This window comes from Mixophyes fleayi, chromosome 9 (genome assembly GCF_038048845.1).
Source record: "Mixophyes fleayi isolate aMixFle1 chromosome 9, aMixFle1.hap1, whole genome shotgun sequence".
Taxonomy (NCBI): Eukaryota; Metazoa; Chordata; class Amphibia; order Anura; family Limnodynastidae; genus Mixophyes; species Mixophyes fleayi.
Genome location: NC_134410.1, coordinates 25,035,801 through 25,055,476, shown reverse-complemented (window position 1 = coordinate 25,055,476; position 19,676 = coordinate 25,035,801). Strand labels below are relative to the sequence as shown.

The 19,676-nt window shown below is 41.8% G+C and overlaps 1 protein-coding gene across 1 annotated transcript in view; it reads left to right on the top strand.

Moving 5' to 3' along the window:
- The window catches only part of EGLN2 (egl-9 family hypoxia inducible factor 2), a 30,174-nt gene extending 12,559 nt beyond the window's left edge, over positions 1–17,615 (top strand). The window contains exons 2-5 of the mRNA XM_075187019.1: positions 1,191–1,310; positions 5,949–6,085; positions 6,547–6,614; positions 16,673–17,615. Of these exons, the coding sequence (XP_075043120.1) occupies positions 1,191–1,310; positions 5,949–6,085; positions 6,547–6,614; positions 16,673–16,725 (378 nt within the window). The 3' untranslated portion in view covers positions 16,726–17,615. The remainder of the gene's footprint in view (positions 1–1,190; positions 1,311–5,948; positions 6,086–6,546; positions 6,615–16,672) is intronic.
- The last annotated feature ends 2,061 nt before the right edge of the window (positions 17,616–19,676 follow it).

The following is a 19,676-nucleotide window of genomic DNA, read 5'->3' as shown; positions in this document are numbered from 1 at the left end:
TAGCCAGTGCACCTAGAATCTACTGCTGGCGCCTAATTGGTGGCAGTCATTCATATTGATGTCAATGGATGTACACTATCCTTGCTTCTTAAAGATCCTTAAGACTGGCTCCTTAATACTACTTAACAAAACTTGTCCACCACTGATCTCAATATTCTACTGCCAACAGCCTGCAATGGGCACATAACCAGGACCTGGAAGGAGTGGAAGAACATGCTGTAGGCTGATAAGTCATGTATTCCTGGCTTTCTTATCTGGTCAGGTTTCTAGAGGAAATCCTCAATCCACGGTCATGGTTAAACATGACCATTTGTGGTACAGACAACCATCATATTGGGTCCTTTATTACTCTGCATGATGTAATTTTCTGCAGATGGAAACTTAATATTCCAAGACTGTGTACACCTCTTAGTGGTGTCATAAACATGCAACACCTTCTATGGCTTGTCTAAACATCATTGCATGCCATACTGTGTTCCTGAAGTTCAGAATATGTTTCCATCTGTTTTATCTCTCCAATGCTAATAACACACATTATGTTGGACTGGGTCAATGCTCTTGAACCTGTGATCAATTTGGAGAAACATCTAGAGAGACAAATTGTACAGATCCAGTGTACTGCACTGATCCAGATAGCAGTGGAATTTGGTGGTTCATGGTTTCTTAAGGGTAAGCCAATGATCACTCATTTGAACACACATATGTCTATAGGGGGCATTGGCCAACCTGTTTTTCCAGCCTACCAGCTCAAAATTAATCTAATCAGATTTGCTTTATTAGGTTGGAACTGCAAACTGTGCAATGTTTGGCCAGATTGGTAAAAATCTCGAGTAGTTTATTAAACCTGTACATCATATAATATATGGAACAATATCTCAATATTTATACACCAACGATGACACTTTGGGGGTATTCAATTGTTAGCGTTAACGGAAAAAAATGAGCGCTCAAAAAATATTACCGTTTATACGGTAATATTGCGCGCGAAAAGTGTTAATACGGTAATTACTCGCGGAATTTCAGCTCGCAGCTCCCTGAGCGGGGAGCTGAAATTCCGCGAGTAATTACCGTATTAACGCTAAGATTTTTTGAGCGCTCGTTTTTTTCCGTTAACGCTAACAATTGAATACCCCCCTTTGTATCTATGCATGGAGAATTGTTTGCTGATATTATGTTTTATTGTTTTTCAGGCAATGGTGGCTTGCTATCCTGGCAATGGGATGGGATATGTACGACATGTGGATAATCCAAACAGAGATGGACGCTGCTTAACTTGCATTTACTACCTAAATCAGAACTGGGACACAAAGGTAGGTCTGCTCAGCAATGCATTCACTACTCCACCACCTGCTAACGCACCATGGACAGTTCAATTTCCGTATTAATTATATAGTAATTAATATTGCAGAATTGTATGCAGTGTTGGCATTTGCCTGTCCACTCCAGGGCCTGATAATCCAATAGACTGACTAGGCTGCACATTAGGGCGCAAAGCTTTTTGTAAGGTGGGGGTGGAGGGGCATAACATTTTTGGTTGTGCAATATTGTGACAGGGAGAGGTATAAACTGAAATTTATGAGAATAGTTGTCCTCCAGAATAAAACATAAAAGAAAAATGTAGTTAGGGTTTAATCTTGATGTATTCCCTTGGTAAAAGCTGAAGGGACCCTTTTAAAAAGCCAAATGTAGCTAAGTTTCTAAAACACGGGAACATAAACGTTGGCAAGGGTGAATGAAGCTGGATTTTAAATTAAGGACAAGTTTGGTTTTGCCTACTGGCATGGAAGGCGAGGGGACACTAAGAGCGTATTAACCTAGGGTACCCTTAATCAGGCCCTGGTCCACTCTCTACAACAATTAGCAGGAGCTTTTTGCAGCCCCTCCAATGCACAAAACCAGGCGTAAGTTGATATTAAGTATGCAGTTAATGTGCATTCATATTCAGCTTTTGTACTATAGCCTATTTTCTTGTCTATCATGCCGCCTGCCGCAAATTATCTAAATAATTGTATTTATGTGACAGAGGAATAGAAACTCCTGACTGACACCAAAACTATAACCAACTCCAAACTCAATCAGTCTAAAAATAATTTAATTGTGCTTTGTAACTAGAACACTTGTTAATAAAGCATACTAGTGGAAGGACCAAAATAGAAATGTCAAAAATCATATAACAAATTTTATTTAACAAAATCACAGGATCCCAAGTAGTCATGCATTCATAAATTGTCCTTAATCAAAAGGGATCCCATTTAAATGTAATTACTAAGCCTTATTATAAAAAAGTACTATGGTACAAAAAAGTGTTTACTTTTTCCCCAAGGGCAGCTCATTATGCTACATCCTCATTAGTAATGTGTAATTATAACCTGCATATATCCTGCTACTTCAGGATATTAGTATGTATTTTAAGCACAAGGCTTATTGTATGATGACTTATTCATTTAGCTGCCTGGAAGTGGAATAATAAAGTATTACTAGTGAATGGTGATTACGTGCTGGTTGCTCAGATAATGTTTAGTGCTTGATTTTATGTCATTTTGTGGTGTAGTTGTGAATCACCTATTTGCAAGTTGTTTTTTTATTTTGTAACAAGATTGGTGTTGTGAGCTCTCTGCACAGTTTCAGGTTCTTTTGGTAAGCAATGGTCAGTTTCATTCTGTTCATCATTATCATCAGCTATTTATATAGCGCCACTAATTCTGCAGCACTGTACAGAGAACTCGCTCGCATCAGTCCCTGCCCCATAGGAGCTTACAATCTAAATTCCCTAACATAAACACACACACACAGACAGACATAGACTAGGGTCAATTTGATAGCAGCCATTTAACCTACTAGTATGTTTTTGGAATGTGGGAGGAAATCGGAGCGCCCGGAGGATACCCATGCAAACACGGGGAGAACATACAAACTCCACACAGATAAGGCCATGGTCGGGAATCGAACTCATGACCCCAGGGCTGTGAGACAGAAGTGCTAACCACTAAGACACCGTTGCAGAGTTTTATAAAAGTTTGGGATTGGTGATGTGATCAGGAGCAATGTGTAGAATGCCGTAGTTCTATGTAAATAGATATTTTCACCACACAGCGCTCAGGCACTTAAACAAAGCAGCGATGGCAGTAATTCCAATACATTGGAACACCGCTGTTAGATCCAGATTTCACCGGACCTGTCAGTCCAGGGTCAAACACACAGGGGGGTATTCAATTGTCAGCGTTAACGCTGAAAAACGAGCGCTCAAAAAATATTACCGTTTATACGGTAATATTGCACGCGAAAACCGTTAATACGGTAGTTTACTCGCGGAATTTCAGCTCGGCGAGCTGAAATTCCGTGAGTAATTACCGTATTAACGGTAAGATTTTTTGAGCGCTCGTTTGTTAGCGTTAACGCTAACAATTGAATACCCCCCACAGAGCGATATACTAATACCAGCAATTGTGAAAAACTGTTAGCTGTAATGTGGTATATGAACCCGGTCAAGGATCACTTGTGAATGCTTTGATTAATTAATTTAGAATATTACTGCTACAGTAAGAAAAAGTGTTGTTGCTGGGTGCAAAGTAACTTTACGGCACCAATATAATTCTAATTGGCATACTGCTGAGCACTACAGGCTGCAGTTATTATGCAGTTTATAGTACTGAGAAGATGTGTTCAATATATGTACCTCCATAATCATATAAAGAGAGTTTCTTAGTAAATACATGCTGGAACAACAAAGCTAAAAAGTAGTCTACAACAAATCCCCGGGTGTAGACGGCCGGCTTATGGAGCTGTACAAAGAATTTGGTACTTTCTCTTTTCCTACATTAACTGCTCAATATAATGAATTCTTGGAGACGATTGTTTTGCCACCATCCATGTTAAAGGCACTGATAGTTCTTATCCCAAAGACGGGTATGGATCCGATGTTACCAGATTCTTATCAACCAATCTCCCTTCTTACGACTGATGTAAAAATCCTTGCCAAATTCCTTGCTATGCGCCTGAACACAGTCATCTCCCAGGTGATCCACCCAGACCTGACGGGATTTATGTCTGGGAAGTCTACGACCATCTGAAACGTCTGTTTACACATTTGCAGATTCCGGGGGGCCATGGAGATGGTGCAGTGGTAATGTCCCTGGATGCTGCTAAGGCATTCGATTCTGTGTAATGGAAATGTTTGTGTCCGGTTATTTATAGATTGGGAATTGGCCCTAATTTGCTATTCTGGGTTTGGTTGCTTTACTCGGCACCGATGGCCAGAATTAGTGTTAATGGCCATGTTACCTCCTCCTTTGACTTGGGCAGGGGCACACGTCACCCTGTCCATGTCGGGTAGAGAGTTAATCTAATAAAAATGGTACTCCAGCCAAAATTGCAGTACCCATTGCACCACTCTCCGGTATATCTCCGAGAGAGGGCTCTTCTCCAAGATTAACCAATTCCCGTCCTCTCTGGTCTGGGGGAGGAAGGGGGGGTGAGAATCAGGTTAGCTACTCTGTGCCTTTCCTGAGCCTCTAGGGGACTTGCTTTTTCGGACTTTCGGGCCTACTATCTAGCCGCACAATTGGCGAATCTAAAGGGATGGTTGGGGGTTTCCCCACCGGCCACCCGTGTCCGTTATCTGGCCAGGTGGACAGGTTTTGAGCGCCCACCTGTGCAGGTCTTGTTGGGTTCCTTCGTTTCAAGAATTGTTCCACCGTTACTTAGGCAGGCTTTATTGGTATGGAATGCGCTTCAGGGAGTAAAAGATACATTTGGGATGGACCCTGATACTCCGATCTGGGTTAATTCTGCCTATCCTGAGTTGTATAAATTGCGACAATTTCCCCGGTGGCGTGCTGCAGGGGTCACCTCCATGTGTTAGCTGTATTCCAATGGTGTTCTTAAATCCTGCGCAACTGCAATCAGAATTTTCATTCCCAAACTGCCTATTTACTTGCCTGCAGCTCCGACATACCCTGGATCCCCAGCACCTTCTTGCTCCTGACGACTTGGGTAGGCTGCGGATGAGGTGGGAGGTGGACTCAGGTCCCTTAGATGATGACAACTGGAGAGTCATTCTTGACAGTGCCATGGAGGCCACCTCTTGTACCAGGTTTAGACAGGTGCAGGTATATATAATGGAGGTGGTGGAGGGGGATACAGGATACAGAAGTCAGGATCCCTTTGCTATTTCCTAAGACCTGTGTGTTTGGTATCGGAGTGGATTTACTATTGGGTAGGAACGCAACCAGATACGTCACCAACCTCCTTGTATTAGCTAAGGATTATTATAGTCCAAAAGTGGATGGCCAGTGATGGGCCCAATTTTGTTGCCTGGGTGGCTTTGGTAAATGAGGCTATGGGTCATGAGCGGTTCAAATACCAGTCCAGAAACAATTTGCCTAAGTACTATAAAGTTTGGTCTTGTTGGGTGAAGTCAAGATTTGCAGTGAGATCACTAGCGGCAGATTTTGATCCACCTTGAGTACCCCTCCTCATCCGCCCTCTCTCCCCCTTTTTATAAATAATATAAACCAACTTTTGCTGTATATGTCTCTGTTGGATAACTGGATACTAGGGTTTGGGGCCATGGTGCTCGGTGGGGGTGGGAGGAGAAGCTATACCTGAGTGGGCCAATTGTTACATTGGATATTTATTGGAACTGTGTGTTGCAGATGCGATTAATGATTTATATCTATTTCCGTGCAGAGTTATATACTCAAAAGAACTGGAACTGTTCGTTTAGTTAATTATGTTATGTTGTATCTGTATTGTTTGAAAATTTGAATAAAAATAATTGATTTAAAAAAGAAAAGTAGTCTACAATACTTGACTGATCTCTTTTTCTTTAAGCATTAAGTATTTGAATCTTGTTTAAATTAAATACGACCTGATACGTTGTACTGCTGATGAGTAACCCGTAATAACAATAACTGGCTGATATATATTTCTCTCTCTCCTCCGTTCAGGTCCATGGGGGGCTCCTACAAATCTTCCCAGAAGGCCGTTCAGTTGTAGCCAACATTGAGCCATTATTTGACAGGTTATTGATATTCTGGTCCGATCGCCGTAATCCTCATGAAGTAAAACCAGCTTATGCCATGCGGTGAGTGCCGGAATCTCTTCTCTCTTATTAACCACTGTTTGAGTAGTGTTTACGTTGTACTATATCTATATATGTACTATGGGCCTGTGTCATGGAGTTACTGTACGTAATGTCGATAATAAAAGTTCATCAGGTGCAATTATTCTTTTAATTCTAATTGTGTTGATCCAGAAGAATACAAAACAAACAACTCCCCAGTTGTCAATGTAACATCACTATATAGTTTTCCTGTACAGGAAAACTAACTCCTTCCTGACCCCATGAAAGACAAGCAAATAAATCACCCCCACAATCTCCTCCAGGCTTACAATCCATTTTTAAATTTGGTTAATGAATTTATTAACGTTAGTGGTCTGATTACTATTATTTTATTTAAGTAAGCAATGTGTGAGGATTTGGATGTAATAAAATATTATCTGCCTGTTTAAGGACATATATTGATGCTGATATTCTCTCAACAGTTATGCCATCACCGTCTGGTATTTTGATGCAAAGGAACGATCAGAAGCCAAAGATAAATACAAGCTAGGTGAGGAAAAGCATCTTCTAATGTCTCGCAGAATGACTGTGCCCGATTCAAACCAAGGGCAATATAGCATTAAAAAATGGATTTAATATGTATGAAACAACATGACTATTTTTTTTTCTACCTGTGTTTGTGCAATATGTGTATCCAAGTGAGATTTATATAGGTTTTCTTTTATCTGGATAGGCCTGGATTATCTAATTATTCTTCCATGATTACATTTTTTGTTTCTATCCAGAGGAGTCTCTCATGTTTCCCCTCATGCCAGTATTGATAGATTCAGTAGGTCTATTAGTATCTGGACAGCTGACTTATCAGCCACTGTTAGATCCAGGTTTCACCGGATCTGTCAGTGCTGGCGATAAGAATGGACCATATACAGAACTCCCTTGCAGCTGCAGACCTCCTTTCACTCGGCATTGCAGGATTTCTCTTAACCAATGTATCAATTCACTTTGAGCTGTATGTACTGATAATATTGAATGCACTTTACTGCTATTGGGTGACCAGAAATTGAAAATAAAAGTTTCTGGTCACTGGAACCATGTCGGGCATTGATTGCCCTGTACCTGGTATAGGGCTACTGACTCTACCACACCACCTCACACTGACCACACATAAATGTACATCTACTCAGCCCAGAACCTCCTTGAGACTGGTCTATGCATATAGATGGTTAGACGACAGAAAGAATAGACTTTAATATGATTTGGGGGGTAAACGTTGGATGAAGAAAAGTTTTTAAGAATGGTTTTTTTTAGGAGTGAATTATGATGGTTTACTTAAAGTTGATCAAACCCTCAAAACTTAGATTGACTCCACTCAAAACTCAAAAACATTTTTTTTTTTTGGTAATGAAAATGTCCTAGAATATTTCCTGGTTCCTCAAATAATACCTCTGCTCGTTGCCTGTTGTCATTTTGGAAACCCTCTGTTGCTTCAGTTTTGATATGTTGTGAAAAGCCGACCTTTATTAGTGTGTGTAACCATATAAAAATATTAATAAACAAAACTGATTGTTTTTATGGCTACACCTGTACTCACAAATGATCTGTCAAATTAATGCAGTAGTATTTCTGAGATAACACCGGGTGATTTAAAGCAGAAGTCGTATTTGGAGTTACTCCAGTAAATGGAAGTACTCTCCATAATGATTTAATCAGGCAGATTAATTGTTTATCTATTAACCTACCAGTGGCGATGCACATACATCTCTTACATTTCTGTGCTTAGTGTGACCTCTGTACTTGCTAAAGAGCAGGATGCAGCAAATATAGTACAAGCTGCATTTCTGATGTCTCCTCCTACATAAGATAGCGTTTACCAGAGATCAATATAATGACAGGTGTTTTAGCTGGGTCCACCTGACCTGTAGATAGCTTTAATCTTTCTCAGTGTGGGTGGCTACTGTGTCATATACAGTTTCGAAAATTGATAACCAGAGACTTGTTTTAGAATGTTGAGTGATCAGAGATTCCTTTACTTAAAGTTCAGTCATCAGAGAGCTCTCTGACCTGGAGACCCCATGCCATTAAAGAGCTCCCCCAATAATAACAAATGCGGGGGGATACATGCCTTTTACAAGGGAGGTTTGACATGAGCAGTACGCAATTAAACTTTAGCTTGCAGAACCAATACAAATAAATATTTAAAGGGAAAAATGCAAAAAGTTATATATATTATTAATAAGGTAATCTGATGTTGATTACTTCAGCCATTTTACTGACACTTGGCAGAACATTTAGTATAGAAAATTCAAGGTTAAACTCTAAACTGTAGTCTTGTCACATACTCACGTGCTGCGTGATCTGTGTTTAATTAACCCTTCTGATTAGAGATGGTCACTGACCCCCGTGTTTTGGTTTTGGATTCGGTTTTGGATCTGGATTACCGTCGTGTTTTGGTTTTGGTTTTGGTTTTGCAAAACCTCCATTGCGTGTTTTGGTTTTGGTTTTGGTTTTGTTTGGTTTTGTTTTGCTATTTTTTGGGAAAATCCATGTTTTTGGGCCTAAATTAACCCAATTTAGTGCTCCAACTGTTTTAGAGACAAGTAATCTAATTGTTGAGGTAATAAATCATCCCAAAAAACAGTTTAATTCTTCGTTGGTAGGCCTATTCTACACACAAAACAGATTGTCTTCCTCTCCATCTATGCATATTGGCAAGGCAGCCATCGTCTTTGAATGTATATTACACCCTACACTTATAGTTAAATATGTAAAGAAATGGAAAAAGCCAGTTTGGTTTCTGTCTCTCAAGGCCCCCCTCCACTTGTATAAAATACCAAAAAATTCAGCCATTATAGACTGTACAATATTAATTGACATGGAGAAAGCCAGTTTGGTTTCTGTCTCTCAAGGCCCCCCTCCACTTGTATAAAATACCCAAAAATTCAGCCATTATAGACTGTACAATATTAATTGACATGGAGAAAGCCAGTTTGGTTTCTGTCTCTCTAGGCCCCCCTCCACTTGTATAAAATACTAAAAAATTCAGCCATTATAGACTGTACAATATTAATTGACATGGAGAAAGCCAGTTTGGTTTCTGTCTCTCTAGGCCCCCCTCCACTTGTATAAAATACTAAAAAATTCAGCCATTATAGACTGTACAATATTAATTGACATGGAGAAAGCCAGTTTGGTTTCTGTCTCTCTAGGCCCCCCTCCACTTGTATAAAATACTAAAAAATTCAGCCATTATAGACTGTACAATATTAATTGACATGGAGAAAGCCAGTTTGGTTTCTGTCTCTCTAGGCCCCCCTCCACTTGTATAAAATACTAAAAAATTCAGCCATTATAGACTGTACAATATTATGAAAAATGGACAAAGCCAGTTTAGGGTCACTCTGTCTATGACACCCTACCCTTAAGGATAAATTGCCCTAACAGCAGCCTTTCAAGATGGTATGTGATATGGAAATGCCACAAGTCCCTTTCCTCTTTGGGGGTAGATTGCACCCTACACTTACATAGAAAGTTTTAAAAAGATGTTATCGGCATCATCTTCAGCTTCATCCTCACCCTCATCAGTGTTATCGTCATCATCACAGACTATCAATTCATCGCCGCTTGAATCCGCCATTAGAGAACAGTCAGTGCTTGCATGTCTTGGATGGTGAAGGCCTTCCTCGTGGAAGATGTAGTTCATTTTTATAAACATCATTTTCTCCACATTTTTGGGAAGTAACCTTCTACGGCGATCACTGACTAAGTTCCCTGCTGTGCTGAACACTCGTTCAGAGTACACACTGGAGGGTGGGCAGCTTAGGTATTGCAAAGCAAGTTTGTACATGGGTTTCCAAATAGCTTGCTTTTCTTCCCAGTAAGGAAAGGGACTGTCTGACATTTCCATATCAACTACCTCTTGAAAGTAATCCTCCACCATCCTTTGCATGTTTATACTCATATTGGATGGACTTATGGGCAAAGTGACACTTTTTTTTGAAAAATCCTTCAAACCAGCCCAGATGTTAAATTGTTCTCGTCTGCCCCCTGTGTCTTCCCTGCTTCTTTTTTGGAAATTTAATTTTTTACGAGCAACAGCTTGAGAAAGTGAAGGAGGACACGTCGTCAAGCCGAGGCCCAGTTCAGCGGCCAACTTGCTGAGCAATAGCTCCTTGCAAAAGTTCACATCTCGCTCATTTACAAGTAAAGACTCAATGTAGGTTTTAAACCTTGGATCAAGCACAGTGGCCAAAACGTACTGATCCGAGTTCAAGATCTTAATAACTCGAGGATCATTGTGAAGCGAATTAAGTACTTGATCGACAAGGCCAACATACTTTGCTGAATTGCTTGCTTTCAGCTCCTCCTTCATTTTCTCAAGCTGCTTTTCCAATAGTCTAATTAAAGGAATGACTTGGCTCAAACTAGCAGAGTCTGCACTGACCTCACATGTCACAACTTCAAATGGTTTCAGCACCTTGCACAGCACTGAAAGGATTCCCCACTGTGCAAGAGTGAAATACATCCCCCCTCCTTTCCCAATGTCATGACTTGTGCAATATGCTTGGATGGCTTTGCGCTGTTCCTCCATCCTCTGAAGCATGTACAGGGTGGAATTCCACCGAGTTACCACCTCTTGCTTAAGTTGGTGGCAGGGCAAGTTAAACTGCTCTTGGAGCTGCTGTAATCTCCTACATGCTGTGGCTGAATGCCTGAAATGGCCTGAAATTTTACGGGCCACCGAAAGCATCTCCTGCACCTCACGGTTGTTTCGTAGGAAGCTCTGCACCACCAAGTTGATGGTGTGAGCAAAACAGGGAATATGTTGGAAATCACCCAGCTGTAATGCTCGCACTATATTGTTGGCGTTATCTGAAATGACATACCCTGGGGAGAGTCCGAGTGGTATAAGCCATGCATCAATCACATCTCTCAGTTTGCGTAACAAATTGTCAGCCGTATGCCTGTTAGTGAAGCCGGTGATACAAAGAGTGGCCTGCCTGTGACAAATGTTACGTAGTGGTGTACATGCTGCTGCTGTTCCTGCTGGTGAAGGTGAATGACCAACCCAGTGGGCTGTCACAGTCATATAGTCTTTGGTTTGGCCACTTCCACTTGTCCACATATCTGTGGTTAAGTGAACAGTGGGCAGAATGGCATTTTTCAGCGCAATCTCTACATTTTTACACACTTTTTGGTATAGTTGTGGAATAGCTTTACGGGAGAAATGGTGTCGCGATGGAATTCTGTAACGCGGACACAAAACCTCAATTAACTGTGAAAAACCAGCTGCGTTTATGGTGGAGATTGGACGCAGATCTAACACTAACATTGCAGCCATGGCGTCTGTGATTCGCTTGGCGACTGGGTGACTGCTGTCATATTTGCTTCCCCTCGCAAAGGATTGTTTCACAGTTAATTGCTGAAATGTAGGACTGCTCATTTTATTCACCTGCCTCTGGGATGACGATTCACCCCCAGCAGCAGCAACAGCAGCAGCAGGACTAACGCTTTCTTCAGAGGAATCAATAATAGTGCCGGAGTCATCCAGCCTTAAGTGGGATGCCGGGCTAACTCCGAGCGCTACTGAGGATATTGATGAGGATGGTGTGGTGGGTGTATTTTGTGGCCGTCGGTATGTCGGTGAGCGGAGGGTCTTAGCTGATGAGGGAGTGCTTGTATTCTTTTGGGAAGAACTTTCAGCTTTTCCCAACACTTTGCCATGAACTCTCGTTAAATGGCGTAACATAGACGAGGTTCCAAGATGGTTAAGGTCCCTCCCTCGACTGACTGTGGCTTCACATACACTACAAATGGCTATACAATTGTTGTCTGGATTTGGGTAGAAATAATTCCACACATAAGAAGTGGATTTTTTTGTTTTATGCCCAGGCATGACAATGGCCTTTTTCTTGTCACGTGCCAGAACTGCTGCCACTGGTGCAGGACTTACACAAACAACCTCATCCTCATCAACATCCTCATTAGCGCCCTCGTCGCCTACACAAATCTCCCCCTCATCCTCTTCTAATTCCAAAGTGGCATCCTCAATTTGGGTATCACCGGCTACACTCGGGCTATTAAGGCACACATCAGCAGAATGCTCACGATTAGACATCCCACTGTTGGATGGACTCTCCACAGGGATTGTTGTCATTTGTGAATCAGAGCAAATATTCTCCTGTAATGCCTCACTGGTATCTTGCAGCTCAGCTTTGACGCGTAACAGTAGTTGTGCACCAATTGTAGGCTGGGTAACTTTTTGGGATCTGCCACTAATAGCCAAAGGTGAAGGCCTCATTCTCTCTTTGCCACTGCGTGTGTAGAATGGCATGCTTGCAATTTTTTTTTTATCGTCACTTAACTTTTGCTCAGTTACACTTCGTTTTCGCTTCAATACAGTAAATTTTTTTTTGGTTTTTGTTTTTTGCACTAATTTGAAAACACTCTGTTGTTTGACATCGCCTTGGCCAGATGACGTACTGGGAACACTAACATCAGGACTGGTGACAGAACCTGGTTGCTCATTTAGATCATATGTGGACTGCTTTGAATCCATTGCGTAGATACTGCTGACAGATATGACTTTTGACAGCCAGAAATATTAATGCACAATTAGGGAGGACACCCCAAAAACACTGAGGAGTGCTAAAATTTATTGAGTAGATACTGCTGACAGATATGACTTTTGACAGCCAGAAATATTAATGCACAATTAGAGAGGACACCCCAAAAACACTGAGGAGTGCTAACATTTATTGAGTAGATACTGCTGACAGATATGACTTTTGACAGCCAGAAATATTAATGCACAATTAGAGAGGACACCCCAAAAACACTGAGGAGTGCTAACATTTATTGAGTAGATACTGCTGACAGATATGACTTTTGACAGCCAGAAATATTAATGCACAATTAGGGAGGACACCCCAAAAACACAGAGGAGTGCTAAAATTTATTGAGTAGATACTGCTGACAGATATGACTTTTGACAGCCAGAAATATTAATGCACAATTAGAGAGGACACCCCAAAAACACTGAGGAGTGCTAAAATTTATTGAGTAGATACTGCTGACAGATATGACTTTTGACAGCCAGAAATATTAATGCACAATTAGAGAGGACACCCCAAAAACACTGAGGAGTGCTAACATTTATTGAGTAGATACTGCTGACAGATATGACTTTTGACAGCCAGAAATATTAATGCACAATTAGAGAGGACACCCCAAAAACACTGAGGAGTGCTAACATTTATTGAGTAGATACTGCTGACAGATATGACTTTTGACAGCCAGAAATATTAATGCACAATTAGGGAGGACACCCCAAAAACACAGAGGAGTGCTAAAATTTATTGAGTAGATACTGCTGACAGATATGACTTTTGACAGCCAGAAATATTAATGCACAATTAGAGAGGACACCCCAAAAACACTGAGGAGTGCTAAAATTTATTGAGTAGATACTGCTGACAGATATGACTTTTGACAGCCAGAAATATTAATGCACAATTAGAGAGGACACCCCAAAAACACTGAGGAGTGCTAACATTTATTGAGTAGATACTGCTGACAGATATGACTTTTGACAGCCAGAAATATTAATGCACAATTAGAGAGGACACCCCAAAAACACTGAGGAGTGCTAACATTTATTGAGTAGATACTGCTGACAGATATGACTTTTGACAGCCAGAAATATTAATGCACAATTAGAGAGGACACCCCAAAAACACTGAGGAGTGCTTAAAATTATTGAGTAGATACTGCTGACAGATATGACTTTTGACAGCCAGAAATATTAATGCACAATTAGAGAGGACACCCCAAAAACACTGAGGAGTGCTTAAAATTATTGAGTAGATACTGCTGACAGATATGACTTTTGACAGCCAGAAATATTAATGCACAATTAGAGAGGACACCCCAAAAACACTGAGGAGTGCTAACATTTATTGAGTAGATACTGCTGACAGATATGACTTTTCACAGCCAGAAATATTAATGCACAATTATGGGGGACAACCCAAAAGCGCTGGGGAGTGCCAAATATGAAGAAAAAATAATAAACCTCTATCCTCCTCTCTGCACTAGCGATTTTGGTTAGAGCAATTGCAAGAACAATATTGTATTCTTTCTCTGTCCCTGCTCTAATTAGCCTATGACTACACCCTGCTCTCTCCCTCTGTCAAATGGCGATGGATTGCTGTGGAGGCGTGTATTTATAAAGTTGAAGTATCGCGAGAACCGAGTCCCGAGATCCGACGACGTCACAATGACGTTCGGCCTCGATTTGGATTCGGAATTGGCGGGAGAGTACCGAGCTGCTCAGCTCGGTACTCGGATACCCAAAGTTCGGGTGGGTTCGGTTCTCGGAGAACCGGACCCGCCCATCTCTACTTCTGATACATACAGAGCAACATTCACATACTTTGCTTTTCTGTATTTGTTTTAACAAATGTTGTATATCGCTACAAATTTGAGCTTTAAACAGTCCTCTGTAGTACATTGTGCTGCTAACTTGGTGTCACCTTTGACTCTACCCTCTGCTTTATACCTCACATCCAGACTCTCTCCCAGTCCTGTCGACTCCACCTTAAAAATATTGCCAGAATATGCCCTTTTCTTACTCAACATGCTACCAAACCTCTTATCCATTCTCTCATCATCTCCCATTTTGACTATTGCAACCTCCTGTTATCTGGCTTTCCTGACACCCATATATCCACACTTCAATCATCCTAAATGCTGCTGCAAGGCTGATCTTCCTCTCTCACCACTCCACATTTGCTGCACCACTTTGCAAATCCCTACACTGGCTCCATGTGTCCTCCTGAATCAAATTCAGATTACTCAACCTTACCTACAAAGCCCTAAACAACACTACCCCTGCATACCTCTCAAATCTCATATCAAAATACTCTCCCTCCCGCAGGGCCACCTTAACTACTTTATGGGCCCCGGGCAATGCAGTGTACCGGGCCCCTAAAAAAAAATATTAAAAAAAAATAATATATATATATATATATATATATATATATATAGTGTGTGTGTGTGTGTAAAAAAAATATATATGTATTATATATATATAATCGCTTTTTTTTACATATATATTTATATATATATATATATATAGGGGCCCCCTTAACTTACCTTAAGTCCGATCCTTTTCTTTTTTCCGCGCCGCTGAGTCTCTTCTGCCCTCTTCCGTGCTGTGGTTGCAGTGAATGCTGGGCGTGACAGCATTCACTGTGAGCACAGCACGGAAGAGGGGGCCAGGGAGGGAGCCCGATCACCGCTGATGTGACCGCAAGGTAAGTATTTTTTTTTAGGATTCGGACGGGCCCCCCTTGCCTGCAGGGCCCCCGGGCACCTGCCCATCATGCCCAATGGAAGAGACGGCCCTGCCCTCCCGCCCTCTTAGATCTACCTCTGACCTGCGCCTTGTCTCATCTCTGATAACCACCTGTCACTCCCAACTACAAGACTTCTCCCGTGCTGCTCCTTACTTATAGAATTCCCTACCATGCTCAATCAGACTTTCCTACAGCCTTCAAATCTTTAGACGCTTTTTGAAAACCCATCTCTTTTTTAGAGGTGACCTTATCATCGTTAACACTATTCACACTAATGCACTGTCCCAATCTCCACTCGGAGCCACATTTGCTCCTCTTGTTTCAGACGTGCTCTCTTCCCTTTATAATGTAAGCTCTATAATGAGCAGGGTCCTTCATACCCTTTGTTTTCATGTTTGCATTTATTTTGTCTACCTTGTATGTCACTATTTTATGCATGTACTGTTTTCCCTACTGTACGGCGCTGCAGAGCACTGTGGCGCCTCACAAATCAACAACAATAATAATAGTAACAGGGAAGTTTATATATTAACCCAAGTTAATGACTTGTGATGTGAAACAGACTTTCAGATAAATAAGCCAGTGAGCATTGAGCAACAAAATATTTTTTAGAATAGTTCCTCAACATATGAAAATATATTATTGGTGCACACTTTTGTCTTTTAAAAGGCAACAAGATAGATTTTTTTTTCTTAATATAACTATAATTTTACCGTTCAGTTTATTTCTGACCAACCTGTATTACAGACACAGAAATGGTGGTAAATCTGTTCAAATGTCATTTTTCTAGTTATGTAGGATTTTATGCTGGTTTTTGGTGGTACTTTTGGATAATATGGCCCAGTATTTTCCGCTTAGAGAATAATAACAATGTCCGATAAATCTTATTGCAGCCTCTGTTCTACGTGATGACTCCTAACAACCAACTAATTCTGAACTAGATAGCTGGTGACTTTTCCAGACTTAAAAAGCACCTTATCCCCCCTACACATAGTGAAGACGGACACTCTGTAAACTGATCTCATACATAAGAATGCTGCCTAACCATTCATTAGGATCCCATACGACATGAATATTGGTTGTGAATTTCCTCTGTGATGTCACCGGCTTTCTGTAGATTGATTGATCACATTCGTATGAATGAGTGTAGGCGACGGCTGCTCTTTGAGCACTAAACGGGTTTAGTTTTGGAGATCAGTTAGGAAACTTGTGTGGTGCCTAAAACTCTCTCTCTCTCTGTTTCCCCCTCCAGCCAGTGGACAGAAGGGAATCCATATTCCAGTACCGCCCCCTGGCGCTGTTTGACAGAGGGGGTTAGTAAACCTCTTGGCGGTCGTTCTGTGGGGGTCTCTGCTGTATCGAAGACAAGGGCTGGACATCCGGTGCTGGACAGAAGAGCGGGAATCTTTCCTGCTGTTGTGTAAAGGATGTGACGATATAAATTCGAAGCCAGCATTGGGATCACCTGCTCAACCCACTTCCTGAAATGTGAATCTAGAACAGATCGGTGACATCCAAGTGCCAACAGAACATTGCCCAGCCGTGGCACCTGGCGTTTGCAGGCTATTGTACTGGGTCAGACTTTTAAGAATTACTGAATGTTCACTCAAACATTGCACATTTACAGAGTTGGGATCTGGAGGTAAAGCATTGAAGGTTCCTTTGCTTGTTCTTATTTCCTATAATTGGGGGAAGGGGGGAGGGTCATGCAGGGGAGAGGAAAGGAAATGAGATGCAGAGATGGAACGAGGTGAAGGAGGACGGGGCAGGCTTTACAGGACGTACAGAAAAAAACTTTATTGAGGGAGCAATAGGCTGAACGGAGGACAAGATGGAGAGATAAGAACTGGGTTATAAATAAAGACATGAGCGGGGTGAACAGGGGACAATAGAGTTTAAGAAGTAATGATAGGTGCAGATGAAGGTGGGAGTGAAAGGACGTTGTACATAGTGCAATATGAGAGAGAGAAGGCTTACATGTTGTGTCTCCAGCTGCTACAGGTGTAGCCCGGGCTCTGGCAGTGAAAGGGTTTATGCGTGGAGAATTTACATATCTTTTATTTTTTCTTTTGTTACATCTTTTTATCGCTTGTCCGTCCATGACAGACCTGGGTTGGAAGTCAGATGTTTGTATGAAAGAAAGAAACAGATTTATATTGTAACTGCTGCAATAAAATTTACCTCATTTAATTGTGCAGAGTTTGCAGTGTCTGTATCAGTGACTTTGTCTATATATAATATACAGATAAGATATACTAGTTGTGTATACCAAAGACTTTGGCCTACCACATCGCTCTCCTTTTCCACGAGGTTCACGTATCTTGACAGATAGTAATATAATATTATTAAGATAATTTGCTATGCGGCTGGGTGAAAGTAGTTGGTCTGTTATCTGCCACTTCAAACACCAGAAGATATCTGTAGTGTCCCAAAGGGTTCGTTCACACAAATAGTGGCACAAGGTCCACGCAGCTGGAAAGGATTTGCAAATTAAAATCGCTCGATCACTATGATGTCTGTGCTGTCGCTACTCGCTGTTCTGACTTCAAACGTGAATGGACCAGCATTTGTCAGTACCGTGAGCACTGTGGTCCGTTTGATATTCTTAAATCTATAACTGTTGTACTCACCTTCTGAAGTAACCAACCTACAGACAAACGGTAAACCGCCCATGTGTGTGTATGAAGTGTGCCTGTTCCCTACACATCATGGAGGCAGACATTTTGTGGGCCGTACCAATTTTCATGAAACTGCAGCCAAGCCGTCCAAACATACTGCCTCAGTCACGTCACTGGTTCCTCGTGGATTTATACTTTGAATTATCCAAGTTCCCCTGTGAAATACACAAGCTGGGTAGCTGCACTGTAATTACCTCACATGCAGGGCCGCCGAGAGGGGGGGGGAGCGGGTACATTTTACCCGGGCCCGGGCTTGCCAGGGGGCCTGGGCCGGGCCCCCGCTTCTAATTTTTTTTATTTTTATTTTTTTCATTTTTTTTTTCATCTTGCGATTTTTTTATTTTATTTATTTATTTATTTTTTCCGCGCCGGGGGGGGGTGGTCCATCAAAGATCGTTGGTGGGGGGAGCTGGAACAAAAAACAAAACAAACAATACTCACATGATCGCGGCCCTCCTTCCTCTCTTCTCCATCATTCACACTGACTGCCGGGCGTGACGTCATCAAGTCACGCCCCTCAGTCAGTGAGGAGTGCCGCAGCCAGCATGAAGAAAGCAGCATGAAGAAAGAAGAGAAGACAGAAGAGAAGAAAAGAAAGAAGCTGACAAAAGGTAAAAAAACGGAGAGGCAAGGGGAGGAAAACAGAAGGGGACAGTACTATAAAGAAGAGGGAGTAAAAAAAACGGGGGAGAGAGCCTGACAGTAAAAAAAAAAAGGGAGAGAAGCACAGAATAAAAAAAAGGGGAGGGAAAGCCAGAGGGATTTCTTCAGTATCAGATTTGTTTGCCCAAGGCCTTTTTCTTTCCTTTTCTCAGCTCCAAGATCTCTACAACTTGCCATCCTCAGAAACATATAGATACTTGCAAATCCGACATTGGGTCAGAACTGTCTCTAGGACCCCCTACTCTCTTATTTCACTCCCATCGTCTGTCATAAACAGACTGACAAAGGGTAGTAGTAGAGGTGGAATAACGTTTTGGTATCACTACATGTACTCTCTGATTCCCCCTGCTAAAACTCCTGCACAAACCCAGTGGGAATCGGATGTGAACCTAATGCTCACTGAGCAACAATGGGAAAGAATTTATGTAACTTCCTACCGTATGTCCAAATGCATTAACCATACAGAGATGCAGGTCAATCCTCTCAACCGGCTGTACCTTACCCCGGAGCGGTTACACAGGTTCTGGCCACGTCAATCAAAATTTTGCTGGCGCCAATGTACCCAAATAGCCGATATTTCCCATGTTTTCTGGGCTTGCCCAGTGATTCAGCCGCTGTGGGGTGAGGTATTTGCTCTGATCTCAACTGTCTTCAGACTCCTGTCGCCCTAGACCCAGCCCTGGCTCTTCTCCATGTCTACCCGACTTCCATTCCAAAGCACGATCGCTACCTCTTGGGCCATATATTGATAGCTGCTAGAGCAGCAATAGCACAAAACTGGAAGTCTCAGGCCCCCCCAACCACTGCCCGAATCATCTCTAAGATACAATATAGTTTTGAGATGGAAACAACAGATACGCCCTATTCCTCATCTGCATCAGCTCCCATCATGAGATGGTTTAGGTGGCATGAATA